At 39.4% G+C, this 19,905-nt stretch overlaps 1 protein-coding gene across 2 annotated transcripts in view; it reads left to right on the top strand.

Moving 5' to 3' along the window:
- Positions 1-16,028, top strand: part of LAD1 (ladinin 1) — a 35,519-nt gene extending 19,491 nt beyond the window's left edge. Inside the window, exons 3-10 of one of the 2 annotated variants that reach the window (XM_060772544.2) lie at positions 2,179-2,809; positions 4,225-4,377; positions 6,145-6,188; positions 9,154-9,229; positions 10,951-11,085; positions 12,889-12,978; positions 14,345-14,422; positions 14,863-16,028. In XM_060772544.2, the coding sequence (XP_060628527.2) occupies positions 2,179-2,809; positions 4,225-4,377; positions 6,145-6,188; positions 9,154-9,229; positions 10,951-11,085; positions 12,889-12,978; positions 14,345-14,410 (1,195 nt within the window). In that variant the 3' untranslated portion in view covers positions 14,411-14,422; positions 14,863-16,028. Of the gene's footprint in view, positions 1-2,178; positions 2,810-4,224; positions 4,378-6,144; positions 6,189-9,153; positions 9,230-10,950; positions 11,086-12,888; positions 12,979-14,341; positions 14,423-14,862 lie in introns of both variants that reach the window. The other variant, XM_060772543.2, reaches the window with a different exon arrangement.
- Positions 16,029-19,905: the final 3,877 nt, after the last annotated feature.

The following is a 19,905-nucleotide window of genomic DNA, read 5'->3' as shown; positions in this document are numbered from 1 at the left end:
CAACCAGACTAAGGAGCCTTGGTTAAGTAAACCAGAACACTTTGAAACCTCTAAGGACCACTTGAAGGTTTCTTCCAAAACGCATCCAAAAATGACTTTCTCTTTTGCTTAATGCCATTATTCTTATGATTTCCATTTTATTTACCAGACTATAGAACTGTTCAGAACTGTTCAGTGGGGGATAGTTGGCAATGCTGGTTTATCAGCTTTCCCCTTTCCTTCTGTTTTACTGTTCAGTAAAAGATTCTGTTCAGTAAAAGATTCTGGAGACAGCTGCTGTTTCTCTTGTCTGTTGTAGGTAAGCTCAGATGGCTTCTGTAGGAATAGCTGGAGCAAAACCTCACCCATTCCCAGTTCAAACTTTTGTTTATTGCATTGTTTACTGCAGATATGCTGCTGTGACCCAGCACTAAAAAGGCTTTGTTTCTTTAGAATTTCCCAGCATTTAAATAGAGAATTAAAAGCTATAACTGATATTTCCAAAACAAATCAGAATTTTAGGACACCAACCAATCTCATCATAACATTTTAGAAAGATACATGAGCAATCCCACCATATTTTCCCTATTATAAATCCCCCAAGTGTTTAATGGTTAACCTGTAGTGCCCCCAAGTGTTGTTTCTAAAGTGTTGAGAGCTTTCTTCTTTAAAAAAATTAAAACAAGGGACATATAGATCTTTTAAAATGTGTTATCATAAGCTTTCATAGACAATATCAACTTCATCAGATACTTAAAGCATGATACACAATTTCAGGTACAGTCTAACCCCCATACCTGTGATACCAGTACCTGTGTTTTCCCTTACCTGTATTCAACAAAATATGTCCCCTCTAGTAATTTTCAAGGTGATTCTATGGTATGCATTTGCTAGACATTACCATAGAGTCATGCTGACAAAATTCAAGAAAAGATACCTCTGGAGGAATTTTCTAGGTCCTCCAACATAAATCTGTGGTAACTTCTAGCAGAAGTTGTTTATTTCAATAGTATCCATTCTTATGCACAATTTCTTGTTTCCACAGTAAATTAAGGAAGATATCCCTTATAGATAGGGAGGTTATACTTTATATATACATCCCACATATATAGGAATGAGATTGAAGACAATGGGTTAGAAGAAAATTAAATACAGAAAATAATTGACAGTGATAATTACCTTGTTAGCAGTAGCAATTCAAAAAGCTCTTGTTGATGACACAACAAATATCATGTCACTAGGATGCCATCTAACTTACGGCCTCATCACAAAGGGCTAAATTTGGCAGCATGCACCAGTTTAGCCCAGGTCACCTATGGAGCCAGCCAGCTCCCTTCATATGTCACCAGTGCGGCTCCATAAGTGTAGGAGAGCAGAACTAATGCATGCTGCTACCACAGCAACATGGGAGGCTTCCTGTGTTGCCACTGAAATCCATTGGGGGAAGCCACATACTTCTTGTATGCTCCATGCTTCCCCCCATGGAATCGGCTGGAAGAGGAGCTGGGCGATGAAGGGCGAGGGATCCTGGGTTCCCACACCCCCCAATGAAGCGGAGTGATTACGGCGGCTGTGTGACAAAGTCGTTATACAGAATTATTTTTAAAATGTTATTCTGAGAGTGTATCTAGTGTAGAATTAGTGCAGTTTAACACTACTTCAGCTGCCATGGCTCATTGCTATGGAATCCTGGTAACTATAGTTTAATAAGCTCTTTAGCATTCTCTGTCAAAAAATGATGATGCCCCTCATATTACAAATGTCAGGGTTCCATAGCGTTAAGTAATGTCAGTTAAAAATGATGTCAAACTGCATTAATTCTACAATGTAGATGTTCCCAAATCAGACTGGTGGTGATAGATTCAAATATAACCATTTGTAAGAGTATTTTCCTGCTTCCAACTCCCTCTGAAAATTCTCTCAAAGATAACCTTAAGGTGAGCAACAGCTATCTGATCTGGAACCCAGTCTTAAGAAAAAGACCAGATATAAATAAATATTGCTGTCAGTATCATAAGCAACAACAATAGCAGCAGCAGCAACAACAACAGACTGGTACATTCTCTCACCAGCATTTGAATATTGACATTTCTGTCAGATCTTGATCTTTGGTGTAAAGACTGTTTATGCTATGTGGCACGCAGAAGGCAACATGACATATATCACAATGAAAGATCACAATTTTCTTTTTTATTCTAGGTTCTGCAATTCATCTGAGACAAAGCCATTAAAGCTGGGGAGATCAAAAGTGGAAAATGACAGGACATTGGTAGATGAGGTAGACAAACAGGAAGAGGTCAGTGTAAGGAGGAGAGTGGAAATGTTAAATAATGTCAACCAAGCCAAGAAGCAGACAGTGAGTATCAAGAGATTCCAAAAGAAAGCTACTGACCAGAAAGCAAAGTCTTCTTCAGAAGTAGCCCAAGAGCCAAAATCCCCAATAGTGGACAAATGTGGAGGCCAGGTTCAGCAAAAAGAAACTGTAGAACAAAAGCAGCAAAACCTGGATCAGGAAAAAAAGGAGACACCATTGAAGGTGCATAAAAACCTGGATCAGAAAGAAAACACAATGTTGGAGAAAAATGGTAACTTGGATCGGGAAGAGAAGGAATGCCCAATGGGCAATGATGAAGTATTTAAAGAGGAGGAGAAAACTTTGAATTCACACATGTCTCCAGCACTAGCTTCAGTCCAGAATGAAGTGGCCATGAAGCAACCTCAGCGAGCTTCCTGGGAACGTAAGAGCATCAGCCGGCTTGAGGTGAAAATTCAACCAAGAGCGAGGAATTTCATTGAAACTTCCATAACTACTTCTGCCTCAGGGCCTCAGGTACTCAGTTTTGTTACTTTATGGGAGAGAAGTCTGCTGAGAGAAAAAACAAAATGCATGTTCAGGCAAGCATAAGGTGTGGCAAGCTTGAAATAAAAACAGAAAAGTTAGTGTTGTGATTTATTTTAGTCTTCAAAGATGGCTGAATCTCTCAGCTGTGGAAGCAGAGTTGCCTTTAGTAGGGAAGGACTTGGGGAGAAATCTTTTTTTTTTTGTGGGGGAGGGTTTGTTCTTATAGTATTACTCATAGTTTAGCAGCAAATAGGTCAGCGTCTTTGAGGCATTATAATCTTAACTGGGGGAGACAAAGATCCTGCTGTTTGACAAGTGACACTGCTTGATGACTACTGTCCAAAAAATACTCCACTCCCCTCTCTGAATGCTGTTCTCTTGCCCAGTGCAAGACCTCTCTCTATCTTTTCTTGAACTCATCTGCTTATGAAGAGGTAAAGGTATCATTGGGAGAAATAGTGGGGAAATTACAAATCAACAGACAGGAAAGAACAAACATAGAGAGCAAACTTGACCAAGTGCCATTATATGGAAAACAGTACTTTCATAATCTCTCATACTTTAGTTACTTTTGATTCTTTGGTAGTCCAGAGATTCCTCAGCCAACTACCAAAACATCCTGCATTGTATGTGCCTTTTTAATCATGATTTCTTGGCTGTTTACTCTCACACAGTGTGGACACACATAGTGCTGTTTTGCACTTCTGCCATATTGAAACCATCTCATTTCAACATTTGATTAATAATGTCCCAAACCTACTTTTTTTCTTCTGCTTTAGGTGGATCATGTCCGTGGTAGTGAGAGTCACAGATGTAGCAAATAGTGTTATGTGGGCACTACCTTGCCACTATGCCAGCATCCCATTATGTCATCACTCTACTACATCAAAGTGGATAGTCCCTGTTTGAACATCTGAAATTACAATATTGAACAACCTATTAAAGTCACCCAGACTCTTCTTTTGTGCACCTGGCCATCTTAGATATTACTTGTACAAATGCTCAGAAAATTAGATATTTCCACCAAACAGGAGGTGCTAGATGAACAATATAACCCAATACATTTCTACTCATAAGTAAGCCCCATTGAATTGATGAAACTTAAATAAATACATTGTATAGAATTGTATCCTAGGACACTTTGAATTAGGTGTATTTTTCACTTTAATACCATTTCAACTGCTATGGCTGCATGATATGTAATCTTGGGATTTATAGTTTGGCAAGGCACATGAACTCTTTGGCAGACAATCATAATACTTCTTTCCACACTGCAAATCTCAGGATTCCACCGTATGTAACCATGATAGGAAAGCACTATCTGAATTGTCTGTAACATTTTTCTCCCAGAGTCTTAATCATTAAACTTGCTTATTGTCCTCTAATTCATATTTGTCTTCCAGGCCACAGCAAGAAATATTCCAAAACTGGATAATGAGGCTTCAAGCCATGCCTCTAGCCAGGGTGAATGTGAGGTTCCATTACTATGCTCCCGGCCACAGATTTCCTATAGTAGCTCATTCAAAAGGATCAGTCCAAGAACAATCTCATTCCGGGTAAGCATTAACTGTCAAAGTAGGAAAAGGTATTTAATTTGAAAAATACAAAATAGTGGGTTGTTATGAGTTTTTCAGGCTGAAGATGCTTGCCACAGATGGAGGTGAAATGTCAGGAGAAAATTCTACGGGAACATGACCATACAGCCTGAAAAACTCACAGCAACCCAGTGATTCCAGCCATGAAAGTCTTCGACAACACAAAGTCAAAATAGTGTCTTCACATGGTATTTCCAGTTCCCTCCTCTGGAATATAGCTTACAGCACTTGGTATTTGCTATCAGTCTCCCATCCAAGAATTAATCAGGGTTGACTCCACTTAGCTTCCAAGATAAGATAGGGTGCCTTTAATGTCTTTAGTCTTCCACAGTCCATTCTTATTGGTTTCTGCTCATTATAGACATATTTCAAACCCACTTACAAAGAGGTTATTTCGGATTGGTACAACATTCTAGCCCAGATCTCCTAATCCAGTGATTCTCAACCTGTGGGTCCAAGAACCTGTCAACTCCAAGAAATCCTAACAGCTGTTAAACTGGCTGGGATTTCTGGTAGATGTAGGCCAAAACACCAGGAGACCCACAGGTTGAGAACCACTGTCCTAATCCTTTTTCTGTGACTGATTTTTGTCATTCTGCTTTGTGATATGTCTCAGTCCTATTAGCATCAGTTGTCAATGAACTGGTATGATGTTAATTCCCTTGAATGTACAAACTGTTCAGCTCAAGTAGGAGATACAACTACATTTTAGCAGTGGACTTCACTATTTTTTTCCTGTTGTAGCTCTTCTATTAGTTATGCAAGACAGCAAATGATAGAATCATTTATTTATTTATTTATTTATTTATTTAGAGATTTTATAACCCTGTCTTCTCGACCTCCGAAGAGGGACTCAGGCCGGTTAACAATAGAAAATTCATACACAAACAGAGTAAACATAATAGCATCATAATACATTAAGACAAATTACATTAAAATACAGATCATACAATATCATACAATTACAAAAGCCAGGTCGTCAGAGTAATTACCTACCTGGATATAACCTTACTGAATATGTTATTGTTAAAACTTCCAGAAACAATTCTACAGATCACTTGTAGAGTACATACAAGTTATACATTTATGTATAGGTAGGTTCTTGTGTCTTTAAAAGTTAAGCAGCAGAGGTCATTTCGGCACAGATGCAGCTGGTATGATAAGAGTTCAAGGCAGTGGGAGGGTACCTGGCTCACTTAAGCCTAGTGGTGACTCCAACTGGAGCCCCTCTTTAATATTGGCCAGCAGCAGCTCCCCTGGGATGGCCAGACAAGAATGCCTTCTGTTGCAATCAAGGCAATTTGATTAAGCAGGAGAGGAAAAACCTACATTGTCTTTTTTGCTGTGCCTTTGGAGGGGAGTTTTTGCTATGGATGGAACAGCTGAGCTGAGAGATAATAGGTGGAAAGAGAAGAAGAAGGAAAGAAAGTTCAGGGTAAGAACCTCAATAATGGACTTTCTGGTTTTTTATTCTTCCATCATATTCATATGGTGAAACTTTTAAAATCTAGATTTAATTTAGTATGAGACCTTTTTGATAGCTCCTCTCCAAACAAACTTATGAAAAACTCCAAGGGCAGTTCAGGTGTTTGGAGTCAAGTACTAGTTGAGAGTCTCCATACTTACTTTTCCACACCTGAAAAGTTTCTTCAGGCCATGTACCAATCCTACATACAAAATTATTTCCTTCCAATAGAAAGCTCAAGTTTCTTATTCCTGTGTTTCTAGGTGGTCTCCAGAAAGGACAAACAGGATGATGGATTAAGCAGAAGGTAATATATACTAATGTGAATGTGCTGTTTCAATCTGTGTCTGAATAGTATTATCATTTGTGCATAATTTTTTGTGCATCTGTTGGAACTTTTTGAATTACCATGCAGCTTAACCCTAGAAGAAAGATGGAATAAAAAACAAAAACAAATCATCAATTGGTAATAGCACTTCTGGTCATGATATTAAGTTTTTTTTCCTTGTGGACATTTCTTGTATTTTGTGAAGTATGTTAGGATTCTGTGTAAGAAGTGATAGATAGGGTAGAGTAGAGTAGTGTTTCTCAACCTTCCTAATGTTGTGACCCCTTAATACAGTTCCTCATGTTATGGTGACACCCAACCATAAAATTATTTTCATTGTTACTTCATAACTGTAATTTTGCTATTGTTATAATTCATGATGCAAATATTTGATATGCAGGATGTATTTTCATTCACTGGACCAAATTTGGCACAAATACCTGATATGCCCAAATTTGAATATTGGTGGTGTTGGGGAAGGATTGATTTTGTCATTTGGAAATTGTAGTTGCTGGGATTTATAGTTTATCTACAATCAAAGAACATTCTGAACTAAAGCAACGATGGAATTGAACTATGGCACACATAACCCCTTTGACCAACAGAAAATACTGGAAGGGTTTGGTGGGCATTGGTCTTGAGTTTTGATGCTGTAGTTCACCTACGTCCAGTGAGCACTATGGACTCAAACAATGATAGATCTGAACCAAACTTGGCATGAATACATAATATGCCCAAATGTGAACACTGGTGGAGTTTAGGGGAAATAGACCTTGATATTAGAAAGTTGTAGCTTCTGGTATTTATAGTTCACCTGAAATCAAAGAGCATTCTAAACTTCACCAATGATAGAATTGTGCCAAACTTCCCACACAGAACCCCCAACATGTGAGGGGGTGTTAGAGGAGTTGCCAAAAACCATCAGAAAAATAATATGTTTTCTGATGGTTTTTGGCTACCCCTCTAACGCCCCCTCATGACCCCCCCCCCAGGAGTCCCAACCCCCGGGTTGAGAAACACTGGGGTAGAGGGTCTACTGATCCTCTCTTGGCCTAAGATAAGCCAATTTACATTTCCTATGTCCTTGCCGATTTTTATTTCTGTGTAATGGGAAGATGATTCTGTGAATTGCATTGGCAGTAAGAAATGGAAGGTAAAAATATATTGCCTTTCTTCAGCTTCTAATTTATGTAATTCTCAGAATTATTTTAGTTTCTTAAATGCATTTTAGCATGTGTGTATGTGTCTATTTTTAAGGCTGCGATTTTCACATTGGTCGTAAGAGACAGCAACTGCTACAAAATCCATTGCAAACTTTATCTTGTAATGCCACAAAAAAATAGTGCCAGTGATTTAAATCACTGCTGACTTAAATAAAGGTTGTAAATGTTTAACTTACATAAAACCTCTCACCCTCACTGGGAAAAAAGTTACAAAGGTAGAGAAGGGCAACAAATAGCTGATGTTTTTCCCTTTCGGCATTAAAACAGTCTTGGTATCTTATTTTTTAATTGGCATGAACAGATCTGCCGGTAATATAAAGACAGTGCTCTGGAATCAGTTGATAACTGGGAATGAAGACTTTGTGGAAAGGACTATTCAGAATCCAGTCAGGGTTTCAAAATGATTATGGTTCAGCCAAAGTTGGATAATGTTGGTTTCAATCTGAAGATTAAGCATGGATTTACCCACCTCTGTTTGAAACCATGAGGATTGAAATTAGCTTAACCGAGAAACTGCTCATTATGTTTGTGTTTCAGTTCCATATCTATCCCACGCAGTCATTCTGGGAATAAACAAAATATTAGACATGCATTTTTGCACAGTAATGTTGATACACAGAATAGCGGTTCTCAACCAAGGAAGCTCTGGATGTTTATAGACTTCAGCACCTAGAATCCCTGACTATTGCTTATGCAGGTTGGTGCTCCTGAGAACTGAAGGTCTAGCAGCAGCTTACCTGTTCCTGGATGAGAACCACTAAAAAAAGAGGAAGTGGAGAGAGAGAAAGGGAGAGGGGAAGAATTTGAAAATGTTAGGCACTGAACATGGTTTGATTGCTTGTTCAAATGCTAAGTAACTAATAGTATTTTGCCTTTCCGTATGGGGAAATAAAGACAGATAAAATGGGTGCTAATTAAATACATACACAGAATAAGCAATGAACAGACTATAGGCCCTCAGTGGTCATGAACATATCACTCCTTTTGTTGCAATGGCTCCACAGCCTGTCTGTCCATTTCTGGGCACAATTCAAAGTGTTGATGATGACATAGTAGTATTGAGTCTAGCTAGGCCAAGTGAAGGTGGGCACTCCAACAGAGTCCGTACTGCATACCATCATCTTTTAGGAAAAAAACATAGTTGCCCCTCTCATTTGCTTTTTTTTATTCTCCCTTCCTGCTTACTTACTGAGGTCCTTAGTACAGCTCATGTTTAAGGTTAACTGAAGGACCACATTCTTCCATATGTGTCTGCCTGTGTTTTGAAATCTTCTGGGGAGGTCCTTTTTCTGTCCTACCACCCTTGAAGGACCATTCTTGGAAAAATTAGACACATGCCCTCTTTCCTGTCCTTTCTAGGCAGATGAAGATCTTTTTGTTTTGGGAGATAGTTGATTTATTGTTGTTTTTAATAGCCATGCTTAACAACTTTGAAATTTATTATTAGTCTCACTCGTTTTTAACATTTGTAAGATGTGATATTTTAAAACTTAATCTACTTTAAACTTTGTAAGTCATTTTTAGTCCTGGGGTAAAGATAGGATATGAATTAATATTATTTCCATCCTCATTGTTGCAGTGGCAAACGTTAAAATGCAGGTATGCATAGTGATAGTTTCATTCATTGTGGATGTTGCAAATATCATTGTTTCTTACAAAATCTTTGTGTTCTCACCCTGCATTTAATGTGGTCACATTCTTTTCTGCCTTTGCTTCACTAGTGCCAGCATGAGGCTCCTCCCAGCAAACACACCTAAACTTGAGGAAAAGTTAGAGAAATACACATCTGCAGTGCAGGTAAGTGTGTGGCAAATAGAGATGGCCATGGTGTCTTTGCAAAGAGGGGTAGTTAAAGTGCAGCCCCGGGGTTGCATTTGCCCTCCCCTTGCTTCTTTGTTTACAACACCAGGTACCTCTTTTCTAATAAGTACAGATTATTTGCCTTTCTTATGCCTGCCAACATTTCAGGGATGAAAATCAGGACAGTTGCAGGGATGCTGTAATTCAAATGAGATCAGATCAAGGAAAACCCTTCTTAGCTGTCAGGACTCTCATCTGTCCCTGCTTTATACAAAGGGTATTTATTCCTTTTGTTTGCCTCAAGAAGTAGCTTGGAATCACACAAGATATTATGTCCCAAAGCTAGGAGAGACTGCAGCGGTTTCCTTTTGTGCCTGAGCATATCGCAGAGGGTAAGATTTCACCACCTCCTCCTCCTCCTCCTAACGAGTGCAAATTACTTTTGCCCTTTGAACTCTGTTTCCAAAAATGGAAGTAAGTCTAAGATGAAGGGAGGAGGAGAAATAAATTTAAAAGCACATGAGAAAATGAGGCAGTAGAGGGTTAAATAGGGATGTCCCTGCCAACCTGGGGAGTTGGAGAGTGTGTTTTCCTGGAAGGCACCAGAACAGGCAATTCACCATTTGCAGGCCTCCGCCTTGCACTGTTTGGTTTGAAAACAGGATATACATGTATCCAAAATATGATTTTGAGGAGGTGAAGAGGAAGGTATCCTGATAGAATAAAAGGAATAATAATAACAATAATAATAAAAATAATAAATAAATAAATAAATAAATAAGTTTTGAAACACAATACACCAGACATCACTATTGTGGGGGGGAGTCTGGATTATTGATGTCACCATTCCAGGTGACAGTCGCATTGAGGAAAAACAACAGGAAAAACTCAGCCGCTATCAAGACTTCAAAATCCAACTGTAGAAACTCTGGCATAAACCAGTACAGGTGGTCCCAGTGGTCATTGGCACACTGGGTGCCATACCAAAAGATCTCAGCTGGCATTTGGAAACAATAAACATCGACAAAATCATGATCTGTCAACTGTAAAAGGCACCTTACTTGGATTTGCACATATCATTTGAAAATACATCACACAGTCCTAAACGCTTGGGAAGTGTTCGGCTTGTGATTTTGTGATACGAAATCCAGCATATAGATCTCGTTTGCTGTGACATACTGTGCTTTTGTGTCAGTAAAATAATAATAAGTGTCCTAGACACTTGGGAAGTGTCCGATGTGTGATCCAATACAACAGCCAGCAGAGTGATCTTGTTTGCTGTGTACTAATCTTTTTGTGTTTCTAATTGATGATGATGATGATGATGATGATGATGATGATGATGATATAAAAACATAGCTTGTTAGCTGCTTTGGGTCTCCCTTTAGAGAGATAAATCAGGATATAAATACAGAAACAACAACAATTATTTTGAGCAAATGTTTGTCAGTTTCAATCAGCCTGATCTCCCTTGCAGGATTGTTCTGAATATAAAAGAGAAAGGATGAAAATGTGGCTATCAATATGATAATTACATTAATTAAACATTTAAATAAGGAGAAGAAATTTGCTTCTGCACTTGGAATGTAAAGAATATCTGCAACTTTTCTCTTTCTGGGTGAGAAAGGATGTATCAAAAATTCCAGACAAGTTGTCAACTCCCAAAAGTTATAAAATCTGAGCTTTTCCTGTGATGTTTTTGCCTTCTTTTCTCCTAGAGAGCAGGCTCAATTAGATTGTCGTCTTCTGCTCGGAGAAATTTCCAGCCACCTGCAGAAGGTGTGGCCAGCAAGCGAAGCATCTTTGAAGCCAATGTTCCTAGCAGGGCTGAGCCTCCCACCCTTGTTCGGAAGGTAAGGTCTGTGCATAAAATAAACAATAGGGCTTGTAGTCATTTGGAGGCTCATCAGTTGAAGCACATAAAAGATAGTGGAGGAAGATGACACAATGAAGTTGCAGGCCATTCTGTCATTTAACAAATATATTAAATTTGCATGAGCATGTCTAGCAACTTTACACTTTGAAGGGAAATATCCCATGGGATATCTTGGTTCTATCCTGACGGGTCATTTTCCGAAGAAGAGAGTTCTCTCTGTTTTTGAAGGTTTACCATGTGAATTGGAGTCCTGGAAAATCAGTTTTCTGGATCATATGTATCCCAGAATTGGGTTTGTAATAACCTGTAACCTACAAGACATTGTCTGACTACAACATTTATCAGCTCTAGCCAGCAAAGCCAATGGTGAGGAGTGTTGTGGATTGCATCTCAACGAATTCTGAACAATTGGACTTTTCCTGCTCTTTGTTGTGGTCTCCAAAGATAAAGGAGGGTGTGTTTTCAGAAAGGCTCCTCCACATGTGGAATGTCATTGAACTAATGATTGATCCACATGTCCCTTTTTTAACAACACTTCACCAGAGTTCCCCAAAGTTCTCCCAATTTTAAAAACGTTTTCCCTTTCTAAGCATCTAAAATCCCCATGCCTCACACTACATCTCCCAAAACCTAACCCCACAAATAAAGAAAAGTAGCCAGAAATGGGGTGGCGGTGGAGATGAGATTGGCCACCAACACATCTGCTCTAGAGCAGTGTTTCTCAAAGTGTCCTCCAGATGTTTTGTACTTCAACTCCCACAATTCCTAACAGCTGGTAAAGTGGCTGGGATTTCTGGGAGCTGAAGTCTAAAACACCTGGAGAAGTACAGTTTAAGAAATACTACTCTAGAGTATCTCCCTTCTTCAATTCCTTCTGTTCCCTTCTTCCAGTTGGGCAAACATTGACTACTATCATTCCCATCTTTTTTGTTCCTAATTAGATATGTGTTTCAGCCTGGTAATGAAGTTCCTCCTTCTTGTTCAGAAGACATCTGCTCTCATCTCCCTTTGCCCCTCAGGCATTTCTTCTCACTTGTTAGTTGTGAGCATTGTGTTTCCTTGCCAGTACTTCATTGTCAACAGTTTATCTCACATTCTTTCCCTGCCTCACCTTGGAACCCTCTAGGTTGTTTCAAACTGGCACCACACTAATATTACATATAAAACATAAGACACACAACTTATATAAGCTCATTTCTGGAGCTCTGGCAGTTGTAACCCCATTTCTGAGACACTATAGCAGATTGACCAAGAGCTAGGGAAGCTCTGCAGACTGATATGTAAGATCTAGACTGTTTTTCTCTGAGCTTTAAACATTTGTTGAGGCCAAATTAGTTCTGTCATAGGAGATCCATATTAGAAATGCCCTGTTTTTTTAAGAGTTAAGTAAGGATAATCTCTGCTTCCTTCCTTAGCCCTGCCATGCATATCTTCTCAACATGTGATAACTGAAAATGGAGTGCATGCTATCCTTGCATATACCTGGGTCACAAGGTCTAGAAAAGGGATGAAAAAGTAACGCTTCTGGCCAATGTGTAATCAGAAACTCATTTTAATGCCTCCTCTAGCATTATTTCTGAGCAATTTTCTTCTCAATATCTAAAGCAATTTTGCCACAGTTTTGCCCCTGTTGTGTCCCACAGAGGGTTATAGAGAAACCCCTTGTCACATTTGGGTTAGGATGCTCCATCATAGAAAAGATATGATTTGTTTCCACGCTGTAGTTTTTAGCTTAATTTGTTTCCATTTTGCAGTTTCATGCTATTTCCTTGTGATTTAGGAGAGTTTGAAAATCCCTGGAGGGGTCACATCTCGCATCAATCTTTGGATCAGTCGAACTCAGGAGCCTTGCAAGGATGAAGAAACCAAGGTATGAAAAGTATTGACACATTACTTTAAAGCACTTAGTTTTTGTATGTGAGAGCATTGCTATCATGAGGCAAACAGTTTGGGCATGGCTATTCTTGTTGCTTCCTTTAAAAGATAAATTTACAGAAATATGAAATCCTGAAATTAGGGCAGTTTCCATTGCACGATTTTTACAATATAACCTAGCTCTGCATTTCAGTCCATTTTAATTATATTAACATTGAATTAAATAAATTCCAGGACATTCATAAACTATTTATTTATGTATTTATTTACCTTATTTATATCCTGCCTTTCTGTACCCCAGGGGGTACTCAAGGTGGCTTACATATCCCACTTGTATATACAATGTTAACTTAAAAATAAATTGGATTAAATTAATACATATTAAGAATAATTAAAACACATTCCAATGTTAAAACACATCGAAGGATCAGAGTCTAAGGCCATTCCATAAATTTAATATTCCACATTAAATTTACTGCACCACACTATTTTTCAAAAGCCTGCTCCCAGAGCCAGGTGTTTACTCTCCTTCTGAAGGCTAGGAGAGAGGGGGCAGATCTAATATCGCTAGGGAGGGAGTTCTACAATTGATGGGCCACTACTGAGAAGGCCCTGTCTCTCATCCCTAACAGCCACACTTGCTAAGAAGGTGGGACCGAAAGCAGGGTCTCCCCAGATGATCTTAATCTCTGAGATGGTTTATAGTGGGAGATATGTTCAAACAGGTAAACTGGACTGGAACCAGTTAAAAATGCTTCCATGACATCCACAGAGCCTGTTTGGAGACAGACTACATAAGTACATAAACTAAACTTGATGGTTTCATTGCTTCTGAGGACACAGTTAATGCTTTCAACATGAGGGTCTGAACTCTCAAACTAATGGTCTGTATATAAATACCAAAAGATAACAGTTTTAGATGTTGCCTTAGGGCACAAAAGGTTAGCTGTTAAGTAGACTACAATACTGAATTCCTGAGTGATTAGCATGCCTAAATCAGGCATGGACAAACTTTGGCCTTCCAGGTGTTTTGGACATCAACTCTCACAATTTCTAACAGCCTGGAGGGCTGAAGTTTGCCCATGCCTGGCCTAAATACTTCTATGCATTAGTGAAACAGCTGAGAAAGAATAAATAAAGAGGTCATGAACCTCATTCCCACTGCTGATGCATGACCGCTCACTAAAGCCCATGATAGAAATGCTTCCTTAACATCCACAGAGCCTGTGTGGAGAAAGACTAGTACATAATTACTGGTGAACAGATATTTTCACCACTGGAGGGAGCAGCTCTTCGGGAAAAACTGTAAACTGGTGAACATATCAGCAAGTTTTCAGACCTTATAATTTGTTGTCCAGCAGGACATTCGGAGAATTGAGAGCTCCATGCAACAGAATCAATGGGGAACACGATCTGATGATTCCTGAAGAAAAACCAGGGTAAGGGCCAAAGGAAGTCTGTCAGGTCATGAAACTATTCCCTCTGCTTGGAATGAGTGCCACACTACTTTGAAAAGAAAAGGAATTCAGTTATTTTTCCTACTGGACTTAATTACTAAAGAACCCTGCATGTTAATATGGCATTATGTATATGAACTGATTTTAATTTCAGCTTCTGGTTCGGGCAGACATTGAGCTTGAGCATTCAAATACAGTTAGCCCTCCACATTCACTGAAAATGCTCTCTAGGCATTTCAGCACAGCTCTGTAGTCACTCCCTCTCATTGGTGAACCTAGAGATTCCTAGAGAAACCATAATAATCAAATCCGTGAATAATAAAATTGACAAAAGTGAAAACTGCAAATGTAGAGGGCCAGGTGTACACAATTCAGTCCAACATTACTTTCCACTCGCCTAATGCTTGCCTTGTATCTTTCAGATGTAACTATATAAGCTGCTCTGGGGACGACTTATCTCCAATTAAATCAATGGCCTGGACCACTTGAAATTCTTCTGCATCTCTTCGTTTCAGACTTTTCCCCTTTGCAGGACCATTTGCCTGGGGAACATATCTATCCATCAACTTGCCTATGGTGCCTTTCCAGGATGGGGTTTCTCAATTACATTTTTTAAAAGTTGCTTCTGATTGGTGGATGGGAAAGTTGACACATATGGAATAGAAAGTATATTTCCATAATATTCCTATGTCCTATTCTTATTCTGCATCTCCTAGCCCCCAAATATCAAAACCTTAGGTTCTACCAACAGCCTTGAAAATACGGAAATATGTTTGGTCCCTTGACTGGGTCATGCTTCAGCTGTGTCTCTGCCTTAATGGTTGCCATGATAAGGAGTTCTTGTACTTCTCAAGCCAGAGGTACTTTCTGCACAAAACAGAAGTGTGTCTGCCATATGATGTCATAGACAGTCAGGTATTACAGGCTCTATGAAGATGTCGCTAGGATGAAGGAGGCCAATTGGAAGGGAAAAAATATAAAGCATGGGGGCTGTTAAAAGGTTCACAAGAACTTGCTGCTATCTGAATAACGGGAATGGGAAGGTGAACTGTTGAAGATGTGTGGGGAGAAGAACGGTATAGACTGCATCAACAGGTTTCTCTTTGCAGGAACCCCTCTCTCACACAAATCATGCTAGGCTCCCTGAAAAACTGCCAAGGGGTTAGATGTTATTAAAGTAGTGAGAATGATTTTTCACCACAAATGCACCTTCTTGTTTCAGCTAAGCCTAAATTGTAGCTGAAATTTACTGAAACCAATGCAATAGTTCTACTGGGTCCCAGGTCCCATAGAAATAGGACTTACTGTACAAGTGTATGTATTTCTGCTTAGAAGTAAGTTTCCATATTGAATGCAGTAGGATTTACTTCCAGGTAGGTGCAGGGAGCATTGCAGCCTAATTTTAGCTGGGTTCAGGCTGTGTGTTTTGTGAACTCTTCCTACCTACAACAGCAAAACTCAGTGCCATTATGAGCAGACAATATGCTATCAAGTGTATGTGGCCAAAAGCAACTAACTGTAGGTTCAATGATCAGGGTGGATTTGGTTCTCACTGTATTGCATAATAAATATCACTTCTGTTCAAGAATTGTTTTGTCTCTGACTGTCCTTTAGTTTCTTTATTTGTGAGGTTGACATAACCATAATTTTGTTGGAATAGATTTAAGTTCCTGCTACACTAGTTCTCTTTCTAGCAATAATTTGCCCAGGGAGGTTGAAATATGGTCCTCTAGATGTTATTGGACATTCCTCCACATCAGTTATGGCTGATAGATGGTGTGTAACATCTGAAGGAACATTATTCATCACCTCTGGGATAGCTTATAGGGCAGGCATGAATGAAGCAAAACGTTATTTGGTCCTGTAGCCTGGTATTCAGATGGATGATGATGATGATGATGATGATGATGATGATGATAATACCATGGACCATATCCTCAGCTCTTGCAAGAAAATCGCACAGACTACAAACAAAGGCACAACTCTGTGGCCCAAATGATTCACTGGAACTTATGTCACAAGTACCACTTGCCAACAGTAAATAATTGGTGGGATCATAAACCTGCAAAGGTAGTGGAAAATGAACACGCAAAAAAAAAAAAATTTGAGTATTCAAATCCAGACTGACAAAGTTTTGGAACACAATACACCAGAGATCATGATTCTGGAAAAGAAAAAAGTTTGGATTATTGATGTTGCCATATCAGGTGACAGCTGAATTGATGAAAAACAACAGGAAAAACTCAGCCGTTATCAAGACCTCAAAATCAAATTGCAAAGGCTCTGGCATAAACCAGTACAGGTGGTCCCAGTGGTCATTGGCACACTGGGTGCTGTGCCAAAACACCTCAGCCGGCATTTGGAAACAATAAACATCGACAAAATCATGATCTGTCAACAGCAAAAGGCCACCTTGCTTGGATCTGCGCGGATCATTTGAAAATACATCACACAGTCCTAGACATTTGGGGAATATTCGACTTGTGATTTTGTGATATGAAATCCAGCATATATATCTCATTTGTTGTGACATACAGTGTTTTTGTGTCAGTAAAATAATAACTTTATTTTTATATCCCGCCACCATCTCCGCTAGGGGACTCGGGGCGGCTTACATGGGGACAAGCCCAAAAAGCATAGATAAAAGCAACAACATTAAAATCAATCCAATAGAAACATAACAGTCACAAAAACATAAAAGCAGTATCATGGCTGAAAAACAGAATCGAAGCTGGGTATGGGCTCAAGTAAGTGCAGTGAATTCCTAAGTAGAGCCGAGAGAAAATGCAAAAAATCAAATATGCCAATCTAGAGAGAATGTCTTTGGCTATATAGTGTAAAGATTAGTGGGGGCTGGGCTAAAATAAAGTGCCGGAGCTTAGATGGGGTCAAGGTACTTCTCTGGTGAATTGCCTAATCAAAGGCACAATGGAACATCCAAGGTTTTAAGATCTTATGGAAGGTGGGAGTTTGTCTGATCTCCTTAGGGAGAGAGTTCTAGAGCCAGGGGGCCACCACTGAGAAGGCCCTTTCCCATGTCCCCACCAACCATTATTTCCCAAAATAGTTGTTCCATTTTTGGTATACTAGGAGTTTGTTATGAAACAGCCTAGTTTCTCTCTCTCTCATACTATGGCATAGTTTCATGCTGGCAGAATAATTCTATAGCCGTGGTTCACAAAAGTTCAAAGTCAGCTGCAGGAAAAAGCATGGAATCCAATTTGTTGCAAATTGCCCTCTATTTTCTACATATATCTACTACAAGTTGAGCCATCATGGCAGTAGATCCTTGGATGAGGCATTCCAGGAGTCTCACAAGTACTTGGATAAAAGAACTGGTCAAATGTATTTGCTACCCCAGGGTCCTGCCAATATGCAGGCTGTTCTGATTGTTGGGATCTGAAAGGCAAAAATCCCACAAGCACATCTCCCTTGGAGAATTATTACAAGCACAATAACCTTTTTATATCCTCTTGTGACATCATAAATCAGTTGCCTCATTCTGTCTAATGGTGATATCAGCTATATTGCTCTTAGCTATATACGCTTTATGACCTGTTACATTTTTACAACCACTAATGATGTGCTTTTTCTAGGCCTCTTTGCAAACATTTTTCAGTCTATATGGATTGGCCAATCATGGTGAGATGATATAAATGAAGGGACACATTTACTGGCTTTATAGTCTGTGAAAATGTATCCCTTTCTCAATTGTTTACATCACACCATTAATGTTTTAGGATTCTATTTTAACTACCGTGGTAGCAATCCAAGGAATTCTGGGATTTGCAATTTAGAGAGATGTACTCAGAATTTACTGCTCAAGAGTGTCAGTGCCACTGTAAACTAGAAACTCCAGGATTCCACAGGATGGTGCAAGGGCAATTAAAGCAGTATCAAAGTGCTATGACTGTAGAGTGTGAAAGGCTCAAAGATGCTGGAGATTTCCCATTAATTTTCCCTAACATACTCACATTTTACTACAAAACACTACTTCCAAAACATTATACTGCAAAATATATGAATATGCAAATGTACAACCAATCTGCCAGATTGGGGAATAGATGTTTCTCATAGATCAATTACCAAATTATTATTCATGAGCACCTGAATCCCATTGTATGGGAAGCCTATGTTTGTTTTTCCAATAGCTACACAGTAGAATGGCAACTTTCACATCTCTTTTTGGTAGTGAGCATATTCACATTTGAGCCATACATGCTATCAAACACTGTTGCTTCAAACTTGTTTTTTATTCAAATATTTCTACTCTGCTCGATTTCAAAATATTTCAGCACAGACAAATTTAAGCAGTATAAAACTACACAACAATGTTAACATGAAAAGCAATTTAAAAACCAGTGCATGGAGATATAACTACACCTATATGGGCTGTGATCTCTCAGTCCAGTGTTTTTCAACCTGAGGGTCAGGACCCCTGGGAGGGGGTGTTGTAGTACAGCGTGATAGTAATGTTACTACTACAGGTAGAAGGGAGAAGAGGGCTGCGCAGGTGTTGGAGGAGGAGCAGCAGCGAAAGAAGATTAGAGACATATTCATGGCTCCAACTGATTCTGAATCCTTTGAGGGTTTCTCAGACTGTGAAATGGGGGAAGGAGAGGAAAGCAGGGGAGTTAAGCGGGCTACTCATGAACAAGAATCTGATGAGGAGCTACAAAGGAAGCGTATCTGTGATATACTTAGCGCTCCAACAGAAGATGAAGATTTTATGGGTTTTGAAAGGAGTGATGGGACTGGGAGTGACATTGAGGAGGAGGGTGACTTGGACTGGACCCGTGTACAGGAAATTAGGGATATCTGTACTCAGCCTACCTCCAGTGATGACTTTGAGGGGTTTACAGAAGAGTGGCAATCGGGGAACACTTGGGTCTTGACAGACACTGGCAAAAGTGGAGAGATGGGAGGCAGGGTTCAGCTGCAGGGAATGGGGCAGCTGAAAGTGATGATGAAAGGGTGGGGAGCAGTTCATCCTCTGATGAGGAGCTTTAGGATATAAGTTGGTTTGGTTTCAATGGGTCTTTACAGAAGGCAAAGTGTTTTTTCGGGTGTGTATCTTTGTTCCTGCCATTACTCTCAAGCTTGGGTCCTTGGACTACAGATCTTCGTGTTTCCGTGACTTCTGGCTGATACTTTGTAAGTGCTGACTACAATTCTCTCTGTTTGACTCCGGACCGTGTTGTGACAACAACTACGCTTTTTGGACTGCTTCTTCTTACTTTGGACGTGCCTGGACTACGGACTGACTTTGGACTCTGATTTTGCTTGCTCCCACATTGTTTTTGGTGCCTTTTGAACATTTTGAATTCCAAGCAGTTTGCTGTATGTTTTTGTTATCCCAGATTATACTCTGAGATAATCCAGATTATATTTAAATTGAGTTTTTTATGTAGCAGTTGCTATAGACTTTGTTTGTGCTAGAGACACTGAAGCAAGTGTCTCTAAAG

The sequence above is a fragment of the Anolis sagrei genome, chromosome 4 (assembly GCF_037176765.1).
Source record: "Anolis sagrei isolate rAnoSag1 chromosome 4, rAnoSag1.mat, whole genome shotgun sequence".
In the NCBI taxonomy this organism is placed as follows: Eukaryota; Metazoa; Chordata; class Lepidosauria; order Squamata; family Dactyloidae; genus Anolis; species Anolis sagrei.
Note: the sequence above shows the minus strand (reverse complement) of the source record. Positions and strands in the feature narration are given on the sequence as shown.